At 43.5% G+C, this 27,980-nt stretch overlaps 1 protein-coding gene across 1 annotated transcript in view; it reads right to left on the bottom strand.

Moving 5' to 3' along the window:
* Positions 1–12,826: 12,826 nt before the first annotated feature.
* Positions 12,827–27,980, bottom strand: part of SLC26A9 (solute carrier family 26 member 9) — a 338,632-nt gene continuing 323,478 nt past the window's right edge. The window contains exon 20 of the mRNA XM_082244534.1: positions 12,827–13,505. Coding sequence (XP_082100660.1) covers positions 13,458–13,505 — 48 coding nt within the window. The 3' untranslated portion in view covers positions 12,827–13,457. The remainder of the gene's footprint in view (positions 13,506–27,980) is intronic.

Raw genomic sequence — 27,980 nt, 5'->3', positions numbered from 1 at the left:
CCAGGACCAGTCATCACCAGGTAGGCCAGACACTGCTTGATGGCTATATAATAATGTAATGTGGGCTGCTAGGCGTGTGTGTGTGTATATATATATATTTATTAGAGCTGCACGATTCTGGCCAAAATGAGAATCACGATTTTTTAGCTTGGAATAAAGATCACGATTCTCTCACGATTCTCTGTGTAACAAAAAAAAAAAAAATTGGGATAACTTTACTGTTACGTTTTTTTTTTTTTTTTTATTCATTAAAGTCTAATCATTGCGTTTGAAAGACTGCTGCGCAAATACAGTGTGACATAAAATATTACAACAATCGCCATTTTATTCTGTAGGGTCTCTGCTAAAAAAATATATAAAATGTTTGGGGGTTCTAAGTACTTTTCTAGCAAAAAAAAAACTGATTTTAACTTGCAAGCAGCAAGTGTCAGAAAAAGATCCAGTCTTTAAGAGGTTAAACTTCCTTTCTCCCTGGCAGAGGGAAGGAAAAGATACAAATGTAATCATTTTTGTTTATAGTTAGGAGACTTAATGCTGAAAGGTGTTAGCTGAGTGAGTGAATGAGTCATCCAGCTCACTGAAATGTATCAATTCACAAGTCAGGCAGACTTGACAGAGAAACTCGGTATTTTAAAAATTCCACAATAACAATACCGTGGCTATGCAATACCGCGATATATCGAATTACCGAAAACCGGCATATGTCTAGTCACCGCCACATCCACCACCACCTCAACCTCCCTCCTACTCCATATGGGCCTCGTCCTTCAGAGATGAAGAAGAACATTGTTTTATTTTTCTGTTTTTTTTTGTTGTTTTAAGTTATTTCCCTATCCACATTTGTTTGCAGAGCACTTGCCATGCTCTTAATTACGTTTTGCTGCCATTTGCAGCACTCTAGCCCTTTCCTTTGGTGTTTTAGAGCCATTTTAGTGCCTTAAAGTTCGGGTCCCCATTGACTTCAATGGGGTTCGGTGTCCGGGAAAAGTTCGGTAAAAGTCCGGGACACGGACCCGGACTTTTTTTTAAAGTTCGGCCGAACCCGTCGAACACGGACATCTAGGTGTTCGCTCAACCCTAGTGATGACATACCACCAAAAGAAAGCTCTATTTGTGGGGGGAAAATGACATAAATTTGGTGTAGGTACAGTGTTGCATGACCGCGCAATTGTCATTCAAAATGCAACAGCGCTAAAAGGGGAAAATTGGCCTGGGCAGGAAAGGGGGTGAAAGTGCCCTGTATTGAAGTGGTTAAATAACTAGCTATGTGGAATGTTTTTTGAATCTTACATAAATTAATAAAAAATCTAAAATGTCAACAATTACTGGTCCAAATGATGCAACTTTACTAGTAATGGTTTTAAAAGGCAGGATAGTACAGAGTATTGATGACGGCCATTCCTGGTGAAATGCATAGAGGTTTGTGAGTGACATCACTTTCAGTTTGCGGCAGGTTCGAGTGGGGGGGAAAACATCTTGGAACGCACGCCATCAGCTGAGCGGCGCTCCTTTGTTCCTGAGTATGTTTGCCTACATATAGTGCCATTGGAGGCACCCCAAAATGTGAGTGAATGCTTTACCCTTGTTTATCGATATCGATGGTGAAGGCAGCCCCACAGTACTTGATGTGTCATGCACCAACAGCGGACATATCCAAGAAATAAGGGGATGATGGTGGAATAAAGATTAAACGCCACGGGGGGGGGGGGGGGAGTGATGGAGATTACAAGCCCTTCGTCAGATCTCCAGTGGCATTATGCAAGGGGATTTAAATAGAAGAGGAAGGAGGAGTGAAAGGAGAGATGTTGCCAACCCCCCTGGCTCCTCCTTCAAACAGCTGCCGCTGACATGGACACAAGCATAACCACAAATAAACACAAATAAACAACAAAAGTACATGAATACATGGTGAACAATAAATATATTTATATACAGGCACTTCCTGGTGAAATGCATAGAGGTTTGTGAGTGACATCACTTCCGGTTTGCGGCAGGTCCGAGTGGGGTGGATCGCAGCTGAGCGGTGCTCCCTTGTTCCAGAGTATCTTTGCCTACAGATAGTGCCATTGGAGGCACCCCAAAATGTGAGTGAATGCTTTACCCTTGTTTATCGATTTTAATAAAGTACATTGCACAATGAAGGGCTTCTTTATATTTTTCTGAGAAACATGCACCATTGGACTGTATGAGATCCTGGCCTACCCCTAGGAGGAATTGTTGCCTAAAGACTATAGGTCCTAGTGGCCTGAGTGCTTCTGGTGAGTAGCCATTGTTCACTAGGTGGTGGATCAGCAACTTTGCACCAGCGTGGAAACTGTGAAATACATCAATTGGCACAATTGTTTATGGACATTAATAATTAAATAATTTGGTTCACTTTCATAGAATACAATTTTTTTTGAAGAAACACTGAGCACTTTCATCACTTCGTAGCAGCGATATTGGGTGATATTTGATTTTTTTTGCACTTGATGCTGCCTGCTGCCTGCTTCCCAGCCCCATCTCTTAACAACCAGCTTACACTGCGCCCTGATTGGGAAAAGCTTTGCCCAATCAGGGCACAGAATGCACTGTGCAGTGCTCATGGCATTGCAGGGTGTTTGTCGGGGTGAGCACCCTGCAAATTTGGGTGCTTGGCAAATAGCAGAACAGGCAAATGTTCAGCCTGAACTAATGCTCGGGCCGAACCATTCGCACATCCCTACTTGCAACAATAATACAAGCATATCAGTGTCTGCTTGAGTTGAACAGCTAATGAAGTCTAACCCTTGTGCTGCCAAGGCAGTTTTTGAATTGTTTACACATGTTTTGTAGGCATATGCCTACAAAGAGTATTTGTCTCTGTGTAAGCAAGCTACATAATAGGTAAGGTTGAATAGAGACAATAGTCCAGGGGTCTCCAAACTTTCTAAACAAAGAGCCAGTTTATTGTCCTTTCGAGTTTAGGGGGCCGGACTGTGGCCAGCGGGAGTGAAAATTTTCAGGTGGAGGATTGGTGCCCCAATCATTGGTAACATTGGGAGAAATGGTGCACCGTTGTTGATATCAGTTGGCAGAATAGTGTCTTGTATCAGTGGGAGTAATTGTGCCCCAAAGGCCAGATAAAGTCAAGCAAAGGGCCGCAGTTTGGAGACCTCTGCAAAAGTACATCGAGTTCAACTTGTGTAGGTGTATGAGTGTCAGTCTTGGACGGACTGACAACAGTAAGGGCCCCCGAACCAAATAAAGCAAGGGCCCCCTGTCAGGCCCATGACCCGCCCCTGGCCCCACCCCTACATTTGCACAACATTTTACAACTTTTGCCTTTTTTTAAAAAAAAACATTGTTTAATAACGGAATCTTTCAACACAAGGAACAGAAGTGCAAAGGGTTTATATATAAAGTCATAAACAAGTGCAATACAAATCCTAGACAAACCAAAACAAGTGCAATACAAATCGCAAACAAATCAAACAAATGTGCTTGGGTGGGTGTCTGGCACAGACTGTGTACCCTGCTGTGGGTGGGTGGCTGGCACCCTGCTGTGGGAGAATAGCTGGCACCCTGGTGTAGAAGGGTGGCTGGCACGGTGCACCCTGCTGTGGGTGGGTGGGTGTATGGCTGACTGGCACATTGAATTCTGCTGTGGGTGGCTGGCTGGCACCCTACTGTGGGTGGGTGACTGACTGGCATGGTTCACCCTTCTGTAGGTGGGTGGGGGACTGGCATGGTGCATTCTGCTGTGGGTGGTTGGCTGGCACCCTGCTGTGGGTGGCTGGCTTGCTGGCACGGAAGGTGCACCCTGCTGTGGGTAGGTAGCGGGCTGGCACCCTGCTGTGGGTGGGTGTCTGGATGGCACCCTGCTGTGGGTGGGTGACTGGCATGGTGCGCCCTGCTGTGGGTGGGTGGCTGGCACAGTGTGCCCTGCTGTGGGTGGATGGCTGGCACAGTACACCCTGCTGTGGGTGGATGGCTGGCTGGCACCCTGCTGTGGCTGGGTGACTGGCTGGCATGGACAGTATACCCTGCTGTGGGTTGGTAGCTGGCTGGCATCCTGCTGCGGGAGGTTAGCTGGCTGGCAAAATGCTGTGGGTGGGTGGCTGGCACAGTGCACCCTGCTGTGGGTGGGTGGCTTGCAGGGTGCACCCTGCTGTAGATGGCTGGCTAGCATGGACGATGCACCCTGCTGTGGGTGGGTGGCTGGCACATTGCACCCTGCGGTGGGAGTGTGGGTGGGTGGCCTTGCTCCGTGCTGTAGGTGGGTGGGTGGCTGGCTGGCACCCTACTGTGGCTGGATAGCCAGGCACCCTGCTGTAGGTGGGTGGCTGGCACCCTGGCCCTGCTGTGGCTGGCTGGTGTGTCGTCTCTGATCCAGTTCCGCCGTTCCGTGCACTGTTTGCACTGTGTGTGTAGTGCATAGAGTAACCAAGTACTTATATGTCAAACAAAGATTTTCATAAAATTACTAACATAATCTGCACTGAAACAGTAGCTTAAATGCTCAAGATGTGCAGTTTTTACAGGAGAATGTTTTCACAGGCTTACAAGTTGATGGCTCAGATTCTTCATTTGAGCTCCATGTGTCATCACAGTCAAACAGGTCTTTTGTGAGATTTTTGTAGCCAGATGCAAATGAAATGAATTCTTCATGAAGAGCAAGACCATCAATTTCAGGAACAGCTGCAGAAATTACATCCAGTTGTATTTTGTCAGGAAAAGCCAGTTTTTCTTCAAAATGGTTTGGGTCAAAATATGCAATTTGCATGTAAAGTTTACTGTGAGTGGCAAAGCTTGTTTTCATGCTTTACAAAACCGTATCAAGGATGATATTGTAACTTCAAAGCTTTTTTTCTGATTTGCTGAATCTACACATCTCGTTGATCTAAGTTCTTTGAATGATTTACTGACGGTAATGTTTTTGTTAGCTAGTTTTTCATTCAGATGATCAATAAAAATAGGTTCCTGATTCATAGACACTTGAAAAGTCTCTTGAAATTTTAGGGAAACAAATTGCAGCATCCTCAACCATTCGCCGTGCTTGCATAATGTCAATCAATGACCATATCAATAACAGCTGAAGTTTTGGTACCATACTTCAGATAAATTTATTTTTCTGACGATGTCTGGTATTCAAGACAATGAAGTATACACTGTTTTCTATCTCAGACAGAATATGTAGTGATTAATGGTTATAAGGTTCCTGAACTTTTTGAAATTGATCTCATTTGAATTCTTGATAGGATTTTTTTCATAATCCTGAACGTATTATAGAAAAAATCCTTTATTTGTAATACTATACAAGATTGGGTCTAGTATGGTTAGACCTACAGTATATCCTATGTGAAATATAGCTATTTTGGTTGGATATAAACGTATGGGAAAAGATTGCAATTTTATAAGATAACCTACACACATGTGCTGTTTGAAATTGGTATTTGTACAGAATTCCTGGTGGGATATCTAGAATCCACCTCATTGTACATATTATAGGTATAGATTGAACTTTTCAGTCTAATATTTATATGGATATGAGGTCTATTGAATTTGTGTATAAATATCCACACACACTTGTGTTTGATTAACAGATAATGGATTATTTTGAGCTTCATATCATACATTTTTTCATAATTCCATGTAGGGGGTGAATATACCTCTAACACCAGCTTCTAATATTTATTACATTTTTTTTAATTTATTTTTTTCAATGTAGTTTTTAATTTTATATAGGTAAAGTATTTTTGCACAATTATCAAAACCCACGTGTCCACTAGTAGTATAATAAAAATGTTTATTTTATTATATATTTATTTCTTTGTATATATATATATATATATATCATATACTTTTTATAATAATCAAAATAAAACTTTCCATTTTCTAAGGGATATGAGGCGTTTTCCCTTTTTCCCCTTTTTCTTTCCTCCTTCACCTTTAATTTTTTCAGCACATTTTTAATCGCATATATTCATTTTTGAATATTATTTAATTCCTATTCTTCACATTTAGGTATAATGTTCATTAACTTATGAATCTCATTTTTCACTATAATGAAAGTTTGTCACGGTAGAAGTTTTTAGTGATACAAAGTGTACAACAATTAAAAACCAAGTATTAGATAGCCGAGGCTGTGATTCAGCACATGGTTACAATCATTAAAGCAGAGTTCCGGCTTCAAATACCTTTTTTAACTAAAAATACTCCTATAATACTTATCCATCGCCCTTTACAGAACCGCTATTCTCATACTTACAAGGTGTGTAGTATTGGATTTTAGTCAACATTTTACTTTTAAAAACGCTGTCTGAGCATGGCCATTTTGGATGTGGACATCTGAAGCCGCAGTGTAATCTGCTGTGTCCTTCTTCCTGATTCCAGGGAGTGTTCTGGGAGTTCTTCCTGATTCCAGCCTCCTGGGAGTGATCACAAACAGCTCCCAGGATGCAATGCAAAGGCGGAAGTGATGTCGGTGGCCGCGGTCACAGAGGGGGGAAAAGGAGGAAGTACAATCAAAAATGCCTTGAAAATAAGGTAAGGGAAACCCGAAAAAAATTGAAAATGCCCAATTGTTGCTCAGCATAGCGAGCACTCCAGGAATCACTAAAGTTGCAAAGGCAGGCCGGAACTCTGCTTTAAGAGCGGAAATAGTATTTTTTCTGCACCTAGGGGGTTCTTTGTATCCTAGCCGGATATTCTCCTCCCATGTTATTTAAATGCAATTAGTGACAATTGCTGGCTACACTCCATTCACAGTTGACGCCTGCCAGAGGGGGAAACGTGTCGGACGGAGTTGCCAGTATTTGTCACTTTACACGGTCCGCACTGCAGGCGGCCATGTCATCTACATTTTTACCACACTTTTATCTTTCTTTCTATGTAAGTGCACTTCTTTTTAATAAATCCAGCGTTTAAAAAGTTAATGCACTATGTGAGTTTCTCTCCTTCTCCTGCATGTCCATCATCTGTCTGAGTCGGTCAGTGTAAGAGCTGATCATTCCAGCTGGGAGCGGTGAGAGGGGGAGGATCGGATCTGTGCCTAGGGAAGCCAGCCGGCTTGGTTTCCTTTGGATCAGCTGTTCCTGCTCAGAAGATCCTGATCGGAAAGTAGGAGCTTAGAGGCAACGGACTCAACACATTGAGAACCGGGATCATTATGCCGCTTGCCCGCGGTCAGCTGGTAAGCAAGCATTACCTTACTTATACATCGTATTGACATTTCAATTGTCTACAGTCAGGTCCATAAATATTGGGACATCGACACAATTCTAATCTTTTTGGATCTATACACCACCACAATGGATTTGAAATGAAACAAACAAGATGTGCTTTAACTGCAGACTTTCAGCTTTAATTTGAAGGTATTTACATCCAAATCAGGTGAACGGTGTAGGAAATACAATAGTTTGTATATGTGCCTCCCACTTTTTAGGGGACTAAAAGTAATGGGACAGATTAACAATCATAAATCAAACTTTCACTTTTTAATACTTGGTTGCAAATCCTTTGCAGTCTATTACAGCCTGAAGTCTGGAACACATAGACATTACCAGATGCTGGGTTTCATCCCTGGTGATGCTCTGCCAGGCCTCTACTACAACTGTCTTCAGTTCCTGCTTGTTCTTGGGACATTTTCCCTTCAGTTTTGTCTTCAGCAAGTGAAATGCACGCTCAATCGGATTTAGGTCAGGTGATTGACTTGGCCATTGCATAACATTCCACTTCTTTACCTTAAAAAACTCTTTGGTTGTTTTCTCAGTATGCTTCAGGTCATTGTCCATCTGCGCCGTTCAATGAATTCTGAAGCATTTGTCTGAATATGAGCAGATAATATTGCCCGAAACACTTAAGAATTCATCCTGCTGCTTTTGTCAGCAGTCACATCAATAAATACAAGAGAACCAGTTCCATTGGCAGCCATACATGCCCACGCCATGACACTACCACCATCATGCTTCACTGATGAGGTGGTATGCTTTGGATCATAAGCAGTTCCTTTCTTTCTCCATACTCTTCTCTTCCCATCACTCTGGTACAAGTTGATCTTGGTCTCATCTGTCCATAGGATGTTTTTCCAGAACTGTGAAGGCTTTTTTAGATGTTGTTTGTCAAACTCTAATCTGGCCTTCCTGTTTTTGAGGCTCACCAATGGTTTACATCTTGTGGTGAACCCTCTGTATTCACTCTGGTGAAGTCTTCTCTTGATTGTTGACTTTGACACACATACACCTACCTCCTGGAGAGTGTTTTTGATCTGGCCAACTGTTGTGAAGGGTGTTTTCTTCACCAGGGAAATAATTCTTCAGCCATCCACCACAGTTTTTTTTCCGTGGTCTTCTGGGTCTTTTGGTGTTGCTGAGCTCACCAGTGCGTTCTTTCTTTTTAAAGATGTTCCAAACAGTTGATTTGGCCACACCTAATGTTTTTGCTATCTCTCTGATGGGTTTGTTTTGTTTTTTCAGCCTAATGATGGCTTGCTTCACTGATAGTGATAGCTCTTTGGATCTCATATTGAGAGTTGACAGCAACAGATTCCAAATGCAAATAGCACACTTGAAATGAACTCTGGACCTTTTATCTGCTCCTTGTAAATGGGATAATGGGGGAATAACACACACCTGGCCATGGAACAGCTGAGCAGCCAATTGTCCCATTACTTTTGGTCCCCTAAAAAGTGGGAGGCACATATACAAACTGTTGTAATTCCTACACCTTTCATCTGATTTGTGTGTAAATACCCTCAAATTAAAGCTGAAAGTCCGCAGTTAAAGCACATCTTGTTTGTTTCATTTCAAATGTATTGTGGTGGTGTATAGAGCCAAAAATATTAGAATTGTGTCGATGTCCCAATATTTATGGACCTGGGTGGTTTTACACTCTATTCTACTTTGCCAAATAAACAGCAATTCATTACAAAATATCAGCAGCAAATATACAGCACTAAATATAGTACTGTTTATAGCATAGTACAATTGTCCTGTATACCTGTACAATCAGTAGTAACACATTACAGTAACCCACTCTCTCGCCCTAAAAGCAATGTCAACTATCCCTTACTAAACTCCCAACACACTGACAAAAGGCTTTTTGTATGGGCTGTGCATTAAGTCAAAACCATCATTAGCCAAAGCCTTGCCTGAGCAGAGCAATTCCCGCTAAATGCTCCAAAAGTTTTTTTTTTTGTCTCAACGTCAGGTCATCCCTATTATTGATTCATAAGTACACAAAGACTGTATTTCCAGGTGTACAATGAGGGAAAAAAGTATTTGATCCCTTGCTGATTTTGTACGTTTGTCAACTGACAAATGATCAGTCTATAAGACAGAACAACAACAAAAATATTCAGAAAAACGCATTTCAAAAAAGGTATAAAATTGATTTGCATTTTAATGAGTTAAATAAGTATTAGACCCCTTCGCAAAACATGATTTAGTACTCTTTGGCAAAACCCTTGTTGGCAATCACAGAGGTCAGACGTTTCTTGTAGTTGGCCACCAGGTTGGCACACATCTCAGGAGGGATTTTGTCCCTTTCCTCTTTGCAGATCCTCTCCAAGTCTTTAAGGTTTCGAGGGTGACCTTGGGTAACTTGAACCTTCAGCTCCCTACACATATTTTTTTCTTTGGGATTAGGGTCTGGAGACTGGCTAGGCCACTCCAAGACCTTAATGTGCTTCTTCTTGAGCTACTCCTTTGTTGCCTTGGCTGTGTTTTTTAGGTCATTGTCATGCTGTAATACCCATCCACAACCCATCTTCAATGCCCGGGCTGAGGGAAGGAGGTTCTCACCCAAGATTTGACAGTAGATGGCCCTTTCCATTGTCCCTTTGATGCAGTGGATTTGTCCTGTCCCTTTAGAAGAAAAACACCCCCAAAGCATAGTGTTTTCACCTCCATGTTTGACAGCGGGGATGGTGTTTTTGGGGTCAGAGGCAGCATTTGTCCTCCTCCAGCCATGGTAAGTTGGGTTGATGCCAAGGAGCTTGATTTTGGTCTCATCTGACCACAACACTTTCCCCCAGTTCTCCTCTGAATTATTCAGATGTTCATTAGCAGAATTATTAGGCAAATGAGTATTTTGACCACATCATCCTCTTTATGCATGTTGTCTTACTTCAAGCTGTATTGGCTCGAAAGCCTACTACCAATTAAGCATATTAGGTGATGTGCATCTCTGTAATGAGAAGGGGTGTGGTCTAATGACATCAACACCCTATATCAGGTGTGCATAATTATTAGGCAACTTCCTTTCCTTGGGCAAAATGGGTCAAAAGAAGGACTTGACAGGCTCAGAAAAGTCAAAAATAGTGAGATATCTTGCAGAGGGATGCAGCACTCTTAAAATTGCAAAGCTTCTGAAGCGTGATCATCGAACAATCAAGCATTTCATTCAAAATAGTCAACAGGGTCGCAAGAAGCGTGTGGAAAAACCAAGGCGCAAAATAACAGCCCATGAACTGAGAAAAGTCAAGCGTGCAGCTGCCAAGATGCCACTTGCCACCAGTTTGGCCATATTTCAGACCTGCAACATCACTGGAGTGCCCAAAAGCACAAGGTGTGCAATACTCAGAGACATGGCCAAGGTAAGAAAGGCTGAAAGACGACCACCACTGAACAAGACACACAAGCTGAAACGTCAAGACTGGGCCAAGAAATATCTCAAGACTGATTTTTCAAAGGACTGATGAAATGAGAGTGAGTCTTGATGGGCCAGATGGATGGGCCCGTGGCTGGATTGGTAAAGGGCAGAGAGCTCCAGTCCGACTCAGACACCAGCAAGGTGGAGGTGGAGTACTGGTTTGGGCTGGTATCATCAAAGATGAGCTTGTGGGGCCTTTTCGGGTTGAGGATGGAGTCAAGCTCAACTCCCAGTCCTACTGCCAGTTTCTGGAAGACACCTTCTTCAAGCAGTGGTACAGGAAGAAGTCTGCATCCTTCAAGAAAAACATGATTTTCATGCAGGACAATGCTCCATCACACGCGTCCAAGTACTCCACAGCGTGGCTGGCAAGAAAGGGTATAAAAGAAGAAAAGCTAATGACATGGCCTCCTTGTTCACCTGATCTGAACCCCATTGAGAACCTGTGGTCCATCATCAAATGTGAGATTTACAAGGAGGGAAAACAGTACACCTCTCTGAACAGTGTCTGGGAGGCTGTGGTTGCTGCTGCACGCAATGTTGATGGTGAACAGATCAAAACAATGACAGAATCCATGGATGGCAGGCTTTTGAGTGTCCTTGCAAAGAAAGGTGGCTATATTGGTCACTGATTTGTTTTTGTTTTGTTTTTGAATGTCAGAAATGTATATTTGTGAATGTTGAGATGTTATATTGGTTTCACTGGTAAAAATAAATAATTGAAATGGGTATACTGTATATTTGATTTTTGTTAAGTTGCCTAATAATTATGCACAGTAATAGTCACCTGCACACACAGATATCCCCCTAAAATAGCTAAAACTAAAAACAAACTAAAAACTACTTCCAAAAATGGTCAGCTTTGATATTAATGAGTTTTTTGGGTTCATTGAGAACATGGTTGTTGTTCAATAATAAAATTAATCCTCAAAAATACTCATTTGCCTAATAATTCTGCACTCCCTGTACATGTGCTTTCTTGAGCAGGGGGACCTTGCGGTCACTGCAGGATTTCAGTCCTTCACGACTTAGTGTGTTACTAATTGTTTTCTTGGTGACTGCCGTGCCAGCTGACTTGAGATCAATTGACAAGATTCTCCCGTGTAGTTCCAGGCTGATTCCTCACTGTTCTCATGATCATTGAAACTCAACGAGGTGAGATCTTGCATGGAGCCCCAGACCGAGGGAGATTGACAGTTATTTTGTGTATCTTCCATTTGCAAATAATTGCATTGTCATTCGCTATTGTCACACAATGGGTGGGCTCGGGGCGCACTGCTCTGCGTCCCGGCTCCACCCTTTGCATCACCCTATTAGAGCCTCTGGATCTAATCAGGTGATTTAAAAAAAAAAAAAAACATTAAGCTCCATGCGTCCGGCGCCCCTGCATGCAGATTAGCGGGCCAGATGCATGGATGGGGGGGCGGCGCCCCTGCACCCTCAATAGGCCGGCCGCCACTGATTGATAGGGGATCAAATACTTATTTCACTTAATAAATGCAAATCAATTTATAACTTTTTTGAAATGCATTTTTTCGGATATTTTTGTTGTTATTCTGTCTCTAACTGTTAAAAAAAACCTACCATTAAAATTATAGATTGATCGTTTCTTTGTCGGTGGGTAAACGTACAAAATCAGCAGGGGATCAAATACTTTTTTTCCTCACTGTACAAATGGACTTTGGTATGTGCAGAAATCAACAACTTTATTGCCTTCATCAGGATAACCCACATTGAGGCATGGATTGTTGTCAGATTGCAGTCCTCAGGTACTTGCAAACGCTGATATGGCAAACAGGTGACTGAAATAAGCTGCCAAATCAGCAAGTTGAAGTGAAGTCTGTGAACCAAGCAACAGTTAGGAAAGAAAGCAAAGAAGTAGAAATGTTTGGCGGTCACAAGCAATTATAGACAAGTAGGTTGAAAAGGCTTTTTATTTCCCATATAATCAACAACATGTGCTATAGTATTAAATTTTTTTTTTAATAAGGTGTGCAAAAATATTTTTACTGAGACAAGCTAGAGGCCGCCACATTTCCATGATCAGTGCTTTTTATTGCATGCAATTTTGAATTAGCATACACAGGAATCATGTTAAAATACTGTAAATACCAATGTTACACCAGCACACTTATTAACAGTATGCATATTATGGCTGCTAAAATAGTTTATTTATTATGGCTATTAGGACAGTTTTAATAGCGTTGCTTGGCTTCATGTAGTACAAGATGGTAGAATTTAATTCTGCACATCTTCGGGAAATACTCTGCTAGTAATCCTTCTAGCAGAGGTTTTAAACATTTGATTTAGTTGAAATTGATTGAGTTACACGAGTGGCATAAATAATGTAAAGATTTAGTGTTTGATTTACGAAAGCAACATTAGGCATTTTTTTTTGGGCCTTTGAGAAGTCATATTTGCTCTGAAAAGATAGCAAGTTTTAAAACTTCATTGACAGTTTTACAGACTTTAGAAAGTCATCAGTGCTATTATATGGACTCAATTTAGTTTATTTCCATTATCATAATGGAAAGTCATGCTTGTGAGATTTGTGCAAAACTTTCAGCTATGGCAGGTACACCAAAGATCTAAACTGTAGCTGCATTTATGAAGATTAAGATACGATTGGAATTCATTATCCAGACAGTGAAATGTTGTCAACACGATTCGTTGTCATATGAATTTTGTTCCATTTTTGGGTGAAATGCAGCACATACTGCTGTTCCCATGCATTACCAATCATAGTTATTTTATAGTCCAAAATGATGGTGTCCTGAAGCTTGCTGACAAGTCTGTAGGTTCAAAGGAGTTGAGCACCGTTGCAGGCAACCGCTCAAGTGCTTTTCTTACAGTGCTGTTTGGATTTCTGTCTGGAACATGCTGCCAAACATTGCCTGGAAATGACACAATGACAAGTAGAATGAATAATAAGCTTAAAGAAAACAAAAATTGACACACAGATACAAGCTGTTTGTGACTTTTTAAAATAGAATACCACAACTAGTATAGTAGTAGTTATAGCACTTGTGTTCTAAAACTCCCAAGCTCCCAACTGTCCTGATTTGGAACAATGTCCCTATTTACTCAGATTATCAGCAGGTTTCTAACTTTAAAATCAATATGAATAAGTCTGAAATAATGAATGTAAACATGTCCCCTTCAGATGTCGCTCTAATTAGATCGTCTTTTGCTTTTGGCTGGCAAACAAACAGCTTGAAATATCTGGGTGTTTTTCTTACACCCAGAGTTTCTATGTTGTATAGATATAATTATATCCCATTGTTGAATGGAATTAAAGATCTACTTCAATGGTGGTCATCTATTCCACATTCGTGGTTGGGAAAAATTAATATAATTAAAATGTCTCTATTGCCTCGAATCCTGTTTGTTTTTCAGATGTTGCCGTTGGGTGTGCCAACGAGTTTTTTTTCAACTATACAAAGATTACTGTCAAAGTTTATTTGGAAAGGTAAACAACCTAGGGTTGCTAAAACAACCCTCTATCGTGTTAAAACAAAGGGGGGCTTTGCCCTCCCCCAATTGAAATGATATTACCATTCAGTAGCACTAGCTAGAATAGCAGATTTTGTCAATACGAACAATGTTAAACTTTGGGTACAAATGGAACGGGATCTAAGTGGTGTAGACTTATCTAGATCCCCTTGGATTCCAAATAAATATAGGTCATTTTTGCATACAGTTTCACCAATCACTACCTCCACATTGGCCATATGGGATTCTATACATAAAAAATATAAGTGGGCATATAACTCGCCACTTATGCCCATAATAGATCACGCTTTGTTTATCCCAGGCCATATGGATACGGGTTTTAGGCAGTGGAAGCCAGGAGAGGAGCTTTTTATACATCATGTTTTTAAAGATAATCAGATCAAAACACTAAGAGAAATGATATACCCACAGGAAGCTACACAGATAGATGAATGGAGATATGGCCAACTGGTGAGTTTCCTAAGCTCTCTTCCTCAACCCATACGTGAAATGTCAGATCTTTATCCTGTTGAAACGATATTACAGGCACAACAACCACTTCGGCATGCTATATCTGTTTTTTATAAAGGCTTGTTGAGCATGAACTATCCAGATTACCCGAGATATCTTGCAAAATGGGAAAATGACCTTGCTTTACCCCTGTCAGATAAGCAGAGGACTAGGATTCTCCAGTTGGCTGTGTCTTCATGTCTATCCACCAAAACAGCAGAAGTAAACTACAAACTGTTAACAAGATGGCACTATACGCCATCAAAATTGCATGCTATGTTTCCATTACAATCACCATTTTGTTGGAGAAAATGTGGCCAAGTGGCAACACATGCACATATATGGTGGCAGTGTCCATTTATAAAAGTATACTGGGAAACTATTTTGGACGCAATTACGAGGATTACGGGCTCCCCCAACCGAGAGACCCATCAACGGTTCTTTTCCACTGTACAACACAGTCCCTAAAATCATATAAAAATTCTATCTTACCCCATCTACTCAATGCGGAAAAGGCTTTGATCCTGGCCAGATGGGGAAACCCAGAACCACCCTCTTTCCGCCAGTGGTGCTGCAAGGTTGATTCTGTGGCATTGATGGAGGACCTTACTTACATTTCAAGGGGACAGGTAGATAGGGATCAAAAAATTTGGGTTAAATGGAGAGAATTTAAGGCTAATTTACACTCAGAGTAAAAGTTTATTCCCCAGTTTGGGGAAGTCTGTTTTGGATATTAATGAGAAATATATAATGTAAGAATGTATGCTACTATCTCCCCGTCGCCAATGTTTGTTATAGTCAATGGTTTGGGTATGCTTGAAATGTTCAAAAAAATTATAAGATATACACTGGAATTTACCCCCCCCCCCTTTTTTTTTTCTCTCTGTTTAATGTTTGAAAATCAATAAAGACTTATTATAAAAAAAAAAAAAAAATGAATGAATAATAAGCTTAAAGAAAACAAAAATTGACACACAGATACAAGCTGTTTGTGACTTTTTAAAATAGAATACCACGACTAGTATAGTAGTAGTTATAGCACTTGTGTTCTAAAACTCCCAAGCTCCCAACTGTCCTGATTTGGAACAATGTCCCTATTTACTCCTCATTTGTCCCTAATTTTAGTCTGATCTATATAGCTGTGTATAAAATGCACTTTTTAAATTTTCAAAAAATGTTTACCGTGCTAGACTTTTCATCCAATTTCTAAATTGCTGCATTTGTAAATTTCAAAAACCAGTGTAAAGGAATTGTAGTGGTTAAAAAAACACTTGTGGATTTAGCCAATAATTTTTTTGTGCATTTATTCTCTATGTGAGGAGGGTGTGACAGCGGGTTTGTCCTTTGCTTAAATACCATTTACTAATAGGTGTCCCTCTTTCTCATCTCAGAAAATTGAGAGGTATACTAAAACCATTTAGGAAAAATGTTCAGTGTTCTATTATTAGTTAAAGTAATATGGCTGGAATGTCAAATTAGTATTGTTTATTGCCCTTTACTCATTTGCATTATACCTAAACAACTTTTGGTGTCTGAAAGTATAACTAAAGGCAAAACTTTTTTCTCTTTCGTTCACTGACGGAGTGAGTGAGTCCCCCTCGGTGTGAACGAGAGTCGCCGGTGTGCACTGTGTAGAGGAGCACGCGGCCCGAGTTCCTATGACATGCAGCAGGCCGGCGCCATCTTAGCATGGAGCGGACGGGAAGGATGGTGGCTTGAAACCTGGCACCATCTGGCCAGGATGGCCGATTTTTACAATGTCCGCAGGTGTCCCGGAGGATCGGGAGATGAATAGTGGTTGTTGCAGGTAAGTAGCTTGTCGGGGTCCGCAAGGATCATAGAAGGATACGGGCAGTGAGGATGGAGCTCCGGAGCCGCGCTGCTGTTACATCCGGTAGCCGGCCACGCCTCCGTGAATTCAGCCCTGGTCAAGCGGTTTATAGGTAGCATGCCTGAAAGAGAGCTCAAACCAGGGGGTTGGATTGAGGTTTGACCTTGCTCTGGAGCAAGGGAACCACTAGTAACTCGAGGAAAACTTGAGGTTTCCTCAGAGCCTGAGGGGGACTCAATGCTGTCTGTCCTGTGTGTTTTTGCTCCTGATTCCTGTACACCTGTAATCCACTGTTGAAAAGGGAGGGTCTTAACCTGTGGGTACTCACGGAATGGGCATGGATTAAGGAGGTTCAGTGTGTGTGGTGAATGGGAACTGCAGCAACCCAGGTGCTGTCTGAGTTCCAATGCCAGTTTTCTTTCAGAAATGGGCAATGGTGGTGTAGCAAATGATTAGCTTGCTTTGTCAGTAAAAACTGGTAGCTGAAAGTGCACAGCTAACAGTTTTTTAAGCATTACGCCAGCAGCCAGATAGTAACTTCTGGTTGGTAGGTGGAAATAAGTTGAATACATTATAATAATGTAACCTATTGTGATAAATGGTGAGACAATAAAGTTAGAAAAAAATATAAAAGGTGCAATCTCGCAAAAAGGTAGAAGGGGTTCATCATCTAAGGACACCAGGGAGTGGAACAAACAAAGCTTTTGCCAGTGCCCAATGACCTGAAGGGAGTGGCATATAATCCATGGTTTACAAATTGATTCCTGTGTCCTGTACTGTACAATAAACAGAGAATGATCTAAAATCCATTTGTGTATAGTGTTGGATGACCACGCAATTGTCATTAAAACTATCACAGCACAGAAAACTGAAAAGTCTGGTAATGAAGGGGTTTATATAGGTTAGTATCCAAGTGGTTAAGCAGACACAAAAAGTGTTAAATATAGAAGCAATACAGTCATTAACTTCCTTGTGAGGTGTGATAGAGACAAGGAATATTGTCTTTGGGACTTCCTCTTGGACTGTTGAGCAAGAAGATTAGTATCAAATTGTTTACCACTATAACCATGTAGGAAATGCATATGTTGAATTTCTAAGAAAAATATTATTGCTGATCCTTAATAAAGGATAAACAGTACAATATTAGGGCAGCACTTAGGAAGAGTGAGAGAAAAGGTTCGATCCCTGATACCTGAATTAGTAGGTGTGGCCAACGTCCCGGGAAAACATTTTGAAAAAGTTTTGGTGCCTCAGGTCAAAGGAAATGGGACTTTAAGGGCTCAGTAAAATGGTGTGTTTATTAAAAATATATTGATTTGCTATTGGCAAAAATTTTAATACAAACAAAATAACACAATAGGTGCCAATGGGCTATAGACCCATGTGAAGAAGTGAAAATGGAACGAAAGGTGACAAGGTGAAAATGGTGACTTTTTTGAAACTCTGTCTATTTAGGCTCAGAGATATGAGCTTGTTGAGAGAGAGTGTCTTGTCGAACTTCCACAAGTCACCATTTTCACCTTGTCACCTTTCGTTCCATTTTCACTTCTTCACATGGGTCTATAGCCCATTGGCACCTATTGTGTTATTTTGTTTGTATTATAATTTTTGCCAATAGCAAATCAATATATTTTTAATAAACACACCATTTTACTGAGCCCTTAAAGTCCCATTTCCTTTGACCTGAGGCACCAAAACTGTTTCAAAGCACTTAGGAAGAGTTGCTGTTTAAATGTGGAGTACACCAAAATTGTAAACTGTTTTAAGAAAGATCTGTCTCATTTAAGGCGATGGTACAAAATGTGCATTGCATATAAATTATTTGATGATGATATTTGCATACAAATGAGCTGCTGTGGCTCATTCTTATGCAAAGCCAAGGGAGGCTCCTATTCAGCTCTGATCCCATTGTACAACCAAAGGGGAGACTTTCCACTGCATGTGATGAGGTCTGTTTTGCATCTAGTGAGTGAGTTTTAGGTGGGAGGAGGGGTCTGTGCTGGTGAGCAAGAAGGGGGTGGTCTGTACTGAGAGAGAGGTGAGGCTGGGAAGGGGATCTGTACTTAGGAAGTTTTAGGGTTGTGGGGGTAAATCTTTATTATTTGGGGAACTGGGGCTATGGGAGGGGATCTGTACAGTGGTGATTATGGGCTTGGGGGTGTTTATACCAGAAGGAGGGGGTAATTTTTGGTTGTGATCTATACACTAGCCTGTACTTTACACACACTCCTGTCTTCTGCCCTGCAATATGGCACTCCTAAACCCTGCACACTGTGCATTGCACACTTCTGACCCTCACACTCTATTTGATAATTACTCCTGCACTTTGTGCCTTATGCACTCTTGACTCCTACACTCTGTGTAATACCACTCCTAATCCCACCACTTTGTGTACTGTGAACCCCTGACCTCTGTACCTTATGTGCTATGCACCCCTGGTCCCTACATGATAGACACAATTTGGGAGCTGTTCGGGGAGATCTATACTAGGGATCGATCGATTATTGGCAACACCGATATATCGGGGACCGATATGCACTTTCCACGATATATCGGAATTGGCCTCTGAAGTTACCGATTTTGCCGAGATTTTAGTGACGTCACTGCGCATGTTGCGCTGCACACGTTCTGCCTTCTAAGACCGCCTCCTACGCCTGCTTGGCCCATACGTGACATCATTTCACCGCGCGCTGCACACATTCTCTGCCCTCTAAGACCACCTCCCAAGCCTCGAACAGCCTTGTGTGCAGCCAGCTGCAGTCCAGTCACGGTGCTCACAGGGCCAGCCATCCACCCACAGGCCCTGGTCTCAGCCACGCACCACAGGGTGCCAGCCGCCAGCCATCCACCCAGAACAGGGTGCAAGGCCAGCATCCAGCCACCCACCCCACAACAGGGTGCCAGCAGCCAACCACCCAGATGACACCAAGCAAGCCAGCCACCCACAACAGTCCAGGGTGAGTGACACCAAGCCAGCCACACACCACAGTGTTCAAGCTAGCCAGCCACCCACCACAGTTTTCCAGCAAGCCAGCCACCCACAACAGGGCGACACCAAGCCAGCCACCCACAACAGGGTGACACCAAGCCAGCAACCCACCACAGTGCTCCAGCAAACCAGTCATCCACCAGAGTATTCCAGCAAGCCATGCACCCAAAACCGGGTGACACCAAGCCGGCCACCCACCACAGTGTTCCAGCAAGCCAGCCACCCAAAACAGGGTGACACCAAGCCAGCCACCCACCACAGGGTGACACCAAGCATACCACCCGCAACAGGGTGAAACCAAGCCAGCCACCCACCACAGTGTTTCAGCAAGCCAGCAACCCAAAACAGGGTGACACCAAGCCAGATACCCACCCACCACAGTGTTCCTGCAAACCAGCCACGCACCACAGGGTGACACCAAGCCAGCCACCCACCCACCACAGTGTTCCAACAAGCCAGCCACCCAAAACAGGGTGACACCAAGCCAGCCACCCATAACAGTGTTCCAGCAAGCCATCCACCCACAACAGGGTGGCACCAAGCCCTCCACCCACCACAGTGTTCCAGCAAGCCAGCCACCCAAAACAGGGTGACAGCAAGCCAGCCACCCACTACAGTGTTCCAGCAAGCCAGCCACCCACAAGAGGGTGACACCAAGAAAGCCACCCACCACAGTGTTCCAGCAAGCCAGCCACCCACAACAGGGTAACACCAAGCCAGCCACCCACAACAGGGTGACACCAAGCCAGCCACACTGCCAGGAGTCAGCCACCAACCCACAACAGGGTGCCAGCCAGCCACCTAAACTGCCAGGCGTCAGCCACCAACCCACAACAAGGTGACAGCAGCCAGCCACCCCACAACAGGGTGCCAGCAACTCAGCAAGCCACCCACACTGCCAGGCGTCAGCCACTGACCCACAACAGGGTGACAGCAGCCAGCCACCCCACAACAGGGTGCCAGCAAGCAAGCCACTCACACTGCCAGGCGTCAGCCATTGACCCACAACAGGGTGCCAGCAACTCAGCAAGCCACCCACACTGTCAGGCGTCAGCCACCAACCCACAACAGGGTGACAGCAGCCAGCCACCCCACAACAGGGTGCCAGCCAGCCACCCAAACTGCCAGGCGTCAGCCACTGACCCACAACAGGGTGACAGCAGCCAGCCACCCCACAACAGGGTGCCAGCAAGCAAGCCACCCACACTGCCAGGCGTCAGCCATTGACCCACAACAGGGTGCCAGCAACTCAGCAGGCCACCCACACAGCCAGGCATCAGCCACCAACCCACAACAGGGTGACAGCAGGCAGCCACCCCACAAAAGGGTGCCAGCAAGCAAGAAACCCACACTACCAGGCGTCAGCCGCTGACCCATAACAGGGTGCCAACAACTCAGCAAGCAACCTACACTGTCAGGCGTCAGCCACCAACCCACAACAGGGTGACAGCAGCCAGCCACCCCACAACAGGGTGCCAGCCAGCCACCCAAACTGCCAGGCATCTGCCACCGACCTAAAACAAGGTGACAGCAGCCAGCCACCCCACAACAGGGTGCCAGCAAGCAAGCCACCCACACTGCCAGGCGCCAGCCACCAACCCACAACAGGGTGCCAGCAACTCAGCAAGCCACCCACACTGCCAGGCGTCAGCCACTGACCCACAACAGGGTGACAGCAGCCAGCCACCCCACAACATGGTGCCAGCAAGCAAGCCACCCACACTGCCAGGCGTCAGCCATTGACCCACATCAGGGTGCCAGCAACTCAGCAAGCCACCCACACAGCCAGGCGTCAGCCACCAAACCACAACAGGGTGACAGCAGCCAGCCACCCCAGAACAGGGTGCCAGCAAGCAAGCAACCCACACTGCCAGGCGTCAGCCACCAACCCATAACATGGTGCCAGCAACACAGCAAGCAACCCACACTGTCAGGCGTCAGCCACCAACCCACAACAGGGTGACAGCAGCCAGCCACCCCACAACAGGGTGCCAGCAAGCAATCCACCCACACTGCCAGGCGTCAGCCATTGACCCACAACAGGGTGCCAGCAACTCAGCAAGCCACCCACTGCCAGGCGTCAGCCACCGACCCACAACAGGGTGACAGCAGCCAGCCACCCCACAACAGGGTGCCAGCAAGTAAGCAACCCACAATGCCAGGCATCAGCCGCTGAACCATAACAGGGTGCCAGCAAGCCGTCCACACTGCCAGGCGTTAGCCACTGACCCACAACAGGGTGCCAGCAAGCCATTTTTTTAACTATTTATTTTGTCTCATTCAAATTGCAATAGAGATAGATGAGGAGAGAAAAAGTAAAAGTGTGGTCTGGAACTATTTCTCTTCTCAACCTTCTCGAGGAAAAGCAGCAGTGTACAAGCAAAAACAATATAAGCATGGGACCAGTAACTGCAAAAAACAAAAATACGTCAAATCTTTGGGCCCATCTAAGAGTTCATCATAATCAATTATATCATGCAGCACAGAAAAAACAAAATGAATATCAATGTGATTTTGAAATACCTCCTCCACTATCTCAGGCAACAATAACAGATATGTTTCTGAAAAGAAAAAAGGTGTCAAAAGATGGAAGATCCCAACTGCTGGACAGAGTAATCACAGAGATGATGGTCACTGATAACCAGCCATTTACAATGGTGTCTGACTCAGGATTTAAGCGGTTGATGTCCATACTTGAGCCAAGCTACACACTGAAGAGTGACCACTATTATCGAACCGAAATGCTGGCAAAGCTTCACCAAAAGGTCATTGACAAAGTAAAGGCTATGCTGCAACCAGAGAATGCTGGCAACTCACTCTCCTTAACGACTGACTGCTGGTCAGGACAAACAGAGTCAGAGTCACTCATGATTCTTACATGCCACTTCATTGACAGCGGATGGACAAAAAGGCAATTGGTGTTGAATACAAAAGTGATGCAAGGATCCCACGCTGAGTACAGTAGAGAAATGTTTCTAGGCATGCTTAAAGACTGGGGAATCAGCAAAGACCGAGTGATGCTTGTGCTACTTCAAGACAGTGGAGAAAACATGCAGAAAGGAATGAGGCTTGCTCAAATGATGGTCTGTCAAGCCAAAGAGCTTTGACTGATATATGTTTTGAGAAGCATGAAGAGATTAAAAATGTTGTGCTTGCAAGTCTTTTGAATCCTCGATACAAGAACCATGCTTTCTCTTCTGATGATGTATTGGCTAAGGCTAAACAATGGCTGACAGAAGATATTCAACAGGAGGTGCAGGAGGTTCCTGCTAAAAAGACAAGTCCAGAACACCATTTTTATAATCTGAAAGAGCAGCATGCTGCAAAAACAGAAAAATGCCCAGAAATACGTCAACGAACAGAAGAGAATCTTCTTCATCATGGTCGAATTGATCGGGACATTTTCAGTGTTTTTTTGGGGCCTCATGCAGAGTATTCAATTTCTTCTGAATCTGCAATGATGATGAACTTCATCTCTATTTGAAGGAACCAGTAATTGACAGAAGAAGTCATCCTCTTCAGTGGTGGAAAGAAAATGAGGTACGCTACAAAATACTTGCTTCCCATGCTAGAAGATACCTCTCTCTCTCTGCTCCTCTCCTCATGAAGTGGCAGCATTATATGAACAAAACAGAAGCCATTTAACAGGTGACCATGGACATGCTGAAACGTTCTGCTTTCTGTAGTATAATATTGTTCTACTTAACTGGGAGTATTGAAAAGTGTAGTAGTGTCCACTCCAATCCACTGTCTAGCTTTTACCTAACTTTTTTCTAGCAGTTTTGCATTGACTGCAGTAGTTGCAGTGAGTCCCCTACTGCAGCGGTAGTCCACTGACTCCAGTCCAATTCACTGTCTAGCTGTTGCCTAGCTTTTTTCTAGCAGTTTTGCACTGACTGCAGTAAATCATTGCAGTTAGTGCACTACTGCAGCAGTAGTCCACTGACTCCAGTCCAACTCCAATCCACTGTCTTGCTGTTGTCTAGCTTTTTTTCTAGCAGCTTTGCACTGACTGCAGTAGTTGCAGTGAGTGCCCCTACTGCAGCGGTAGTCCACTGACTCTAGTCCAATCCACTGTCTAGCTGTTGACTAGCTTTTTTCTAGCAGTTTTGCACTGACTGCAATGCAGTAGTGATTTAAAATTATTGCAGTGAGTGAGTGCATTACTACAGCAGTTTATTATGCATTAATGCACAATCAGATGATGTAAAACTGATGTCCCCTGCAAGTGAAGTTTTCCTAACAGTTTTCATGCAGTTAAGGTGTGAAGAACGAGCCCTTAATGTTAATAAATAAAGATTAACATGTTCAGTAAGGCCCCGTTCACACTGGGGCGACGCTACTTCCCGGGCCGACCTCACAGGTCGCGGCGCGCTGCTCGCACCGCGACCTCGGAGCGCCCGGCACGGACTTCATAACATTAAAGTCAATGCAGGTCGCTCCGGGTCGTCCCAAAGAAGCTCCGGACCCTTTTTCTAAGTCGGAGCGACTTGTGTCGCTCCTATTAGAATGGGTCCACAGCTTCTCTGTGGAAGGCGACCTACGGCGACCTGTCAGGCGACCAGGTCGCCTGACAGATCGCCCCAGTGTGAACGGGGGCTAACAGATTTGTGTCGAAATTTGTGTTTATTTTGCAAAATTTTAAGTGTACAAAAATATCAGCCAATATCGGCTGATACCGATTTGCGATCGCCAAAATATCGGTATCGGCAACAAAAAAAAACGATATCGGTTGATCGCTAATCTATACTGTAGGGAATATGGGCTTGGGGTAATTTTTTGTTGCACTAGCCTGTGCATTATTTATGTCTGACTCCTGCACTCTCTGCATTATGCACTTCTGACCTCTGAACTTCATGCATTGCTCACAGCTGTTCCTTGTTGGCACCACTCTGTTTGACAAAAATACATTTTTTAATCGACTTTTGTCAGAGGAGCTAAGCAAAGATTCTTGATCAAACAGGGCCTACATCCAATCAGTGCATTCGCTGTTTGAGTATTCTGACAGCGGTGGGTGCCAGCTATCAGAATACAGTAACAGGAACCATGTATTCATCTATCCATGCTGTTAAGGATGGAAGGGGGAAATCATTCAACTTCTTTTAATACACTGTATATGGCCAGCTTAAGTGTTTATTAAGGCAGCCTCCTTGCATCACGTTAATCTCTTGCATATATTAGCTATAGGAAAAATATTTAAAAAAAACACAGAATAATTTGGTGCTTGTAAAAGGGGATGCTGATAACACAGGTCACAGAATGCACTTACAACTAGGGATGAAAAAGTCTGCCTTAGATCGGTTCGAGAATATTTTTGTGAATTTTGCTCGAAGTTTGGAGTTTGTTGTCATTTGAATGTGACAATTTGTAGATCTAATAAACAAGCTATTGTCAAAAAAAAGGTTTGGGAAACATCTCTTTCTACTAAAGAATTGTCAGCTCTCCCTAACAGTAGAAAAGAAAAAAGGCGCTGGTATAGATATATTATTTGCACTGGATTAGGGGTTAGAGTGCTTAGTGCTAGTATGCAAATGAGGCTGTGAATATTCAAATTAAAATGCTAGCTTTTCTGTGCAAAATTGCTGAGAATGTTACCTATGAAATAGGTACTAATTAAACATATATACTTTTCTCAGTATTAGAGCCGGTTCACACTGGGGCGGCTTGTCAGGTGACTTGGTCGCCTGACAAGTCGCCGTGGGTCGCCTGCCATAGATTAGCGGAGGACCCGTTCTAATAGGAGCGACACAAGTCGCTCTGACTTAGAAAAAGGGTCCTATACTACTTTGGGGCGACCTGGAGTGACCTGCATTGACTTCACTGATATGAAGTCCGTGCATGTCGCTCCGAGGTCGCGGTGCGCGCTGTGCACCGCAACTTCACAGGTCGCCCTGGCAAGTCGGGTTGCCTGTATGTGAACCGGCTCTTACAGCAGTGCAGTCAATAAATAATAATTCTTTCAATATAATTGCTTAAAGTGCTAGATAGTGCAAACAAATTCTATATAAAAAATAAATATAATTCATACAGGTATTTTTCAATAGTGCTGTGCTTCTTGAAACTTTAAAAGATTTTAAAGCTTTCAATAACTTAAATATAAATACAATGGTCCGTTAATTAAATGAATAAATGATAAAACAATACTCCAATGATAAATAAGTAAATAAATGATAAAATAATGCTTCAATAGTGTTAAAATGGTCTCCAATGGTCTCCATGGTCACCATTTTAGCACTATTGAAGCATTATTTTATAATTTATTTATTTATCACTGGAGTATTGTTTTATCATTTATACATTTATTCACGGACCATTGTATTTATATTTAAGTTTCAAGAAGCACAGCATTATTGAAAAATACCTGTATGAATTATATTTATTTTTTATATAGAATTTTAAGCAATTATATTGAAAGAATTATTTATTGACTGCACTGCTGTAATACTGAGAAAAGTATATATGTTTAATTAGTACCTATTTCATAGGTAACATTCTCAGCAATTTTGCACAGAAAAGCTAGCACTTTAATTTGAATATTTACAGCCTCATTTGCATACTAGCACTAAGCACTAAGCAGTCTAACCCCTAATCCAGTGCAAATAATATATCTATACCAGTGCCTTTTTTACTTTTCTACTCATGATGCACTTTTAATTGACCTCCCCAACGCTTTCCAATACTTTGAAGGGACCCTGCCACTTAGCCAGGAACTTGCTCTCAACAGTGGGAATTCACACCAGGACCCTGTCACCAGGTGTGAAGACACGGAGTCAGGCTCCCCTGTTGTATATTCTCTGTTGCGCTGCCTGGGCCTGCAGAAAGTGTTCCTTTACCATAGGCATGATCGCTGCAATCCTGTCCTGCATTTGAGCTATGTGCTCAATTATACTGTTGTGGGGTGTCTGCTCCCCCTCCCAGGTTTCCTTGGCTATGTCTAAGAGTCCCCGAGGGTGTCTCCCATAAAGCAATTCAAACGGAGAGTATCCTGTAGAGGACTGGGGTACTTCCCTGATTGCGAACATCAAGTACGTTATCAAGAAGTCCCAGGTTTTTCCATCCTTGTCCACAACCTTTTTTAACATACTTTTTAATGTTTTATTGAAGCGTTCTACCAAGCCATCAGTTTGAGGGTGGTATACTGAGGTTCACAACTGGGTCCCCTTAAATAACTTGCACAACTCCCTAGTTATTTGTGACATAAATGGGGTCCCTGGTCCGTAAGCACCTCCTTAGGGATCCCAACGCGACTGAACACCATGAACAACTCCTTAGCAATGTTCTAAAGGCTAAAGGCTTAGGGACCACCAACTGTTCAACAATTTCATCATTCTTTTTACATACACGATACAACAATTCCTCATTGCTGCTGAAAAAAGGAAAACAGGGCCTGTCCCCTGGTTCGACAGGTACATCATTAAACATTACTACATTCTCCCAGGCCCTGGCAAGGGTAGGGTCTTTTCTCTGCTCGGTACCAAAGTTTTCCTTGTGCACATTAAGATCAGCAAACTCCAATGTAGCCTTAGGGTCAGCAGAAGGTTGTCCACCTTCACTGGCTGTGGGGGCTTCCTCAGGCTCCTCCAGTTCTCCTGCCATAACAGAGAAAGGAAAACCCGGGGAACCTTGAGAGGGATCCATTGAACCCACATTGTCAGTGATGTCCAGGGGTTCTGGCTCTGCCACTGAGTCAGTTACCGTGACCGAGTCGGGACGATCCCACATTTCCCAAAACTTAGGGAAGTCTCTACCAATGATGGCCTCGTGCACTAAGTGGGGCACAAGTCCAACCGGATGGGTCACCATACCTAAGTCAGTTTTAAAGCTAACAGTAGCTATAGGATACTCCCGAGTATCACCATGTACACAGATCACAGCAACTTTTTTAGCATTTAAATTCACAGTTTCAACCATTTCTGCTTTAACCAAAGTCACCAGACTTCCTGAGTCCAGCAAGGCCATAATAGGCTTATTATTAACAGTCATTTTGGCATATGTGTTTACCTACACTTGGTGCAGCAGCGCATGAAACAGCAGCAGACATAGACTGCCTTCTAAGAGACATGTCACACTGCATGGGTTCATATGTCAATGGACAGTTTGCTGCAACATGTCCCAGTTCCTGGCAACGGAAACACCTGATGTTACCCCAGTTAGGTTTGCTGACAGGATGCCAAACTTCAGCTCTGGCACCAAAAGTCCTCCCCCCTGTCTCCTTGCCATGCTGACCACCCACTTCCCCTGGAACAGTCTTACCGGTTGCCTGGGGAGACCGTGGCTTTGGGTGGAAAGTCCGTGTGGCTGTAGGGGTGGTGACCAGGCTCTCCGCAGCATAGTACCTCCCAACGAGCTCCACCAGGTTGTCCGCCGACTTGGGGTCTCCTTGACTCTCCCACTTCTGCAGAGGATTTGGTAATGACCTCAGGAACCGGTCCACGACCACACGCTCCACTATTTGTGGCCCAGACAAGGACTCCGGCTGTAGCCATTTTTGCGCCAGTTGGATTAGGTCAAACATCTGTGATCTTGGGGGCCTCTCATCTCAGAAGG

This window comes from Pelophylax lessonae (genome assembly GCF_965119305.1).
Source record: "Pelophylax lessonae genome assembly, chromosome: 2".
Taxonomy (NCBI): Eukaryota; Metazoa; Chordata; class Amphibia; order Anura; family Ranidae; genus Pelophylax; species Pelophylax lessonae.
This window is presented reverse-complemented; position numbering and strand designations above follow the sequence as displayed.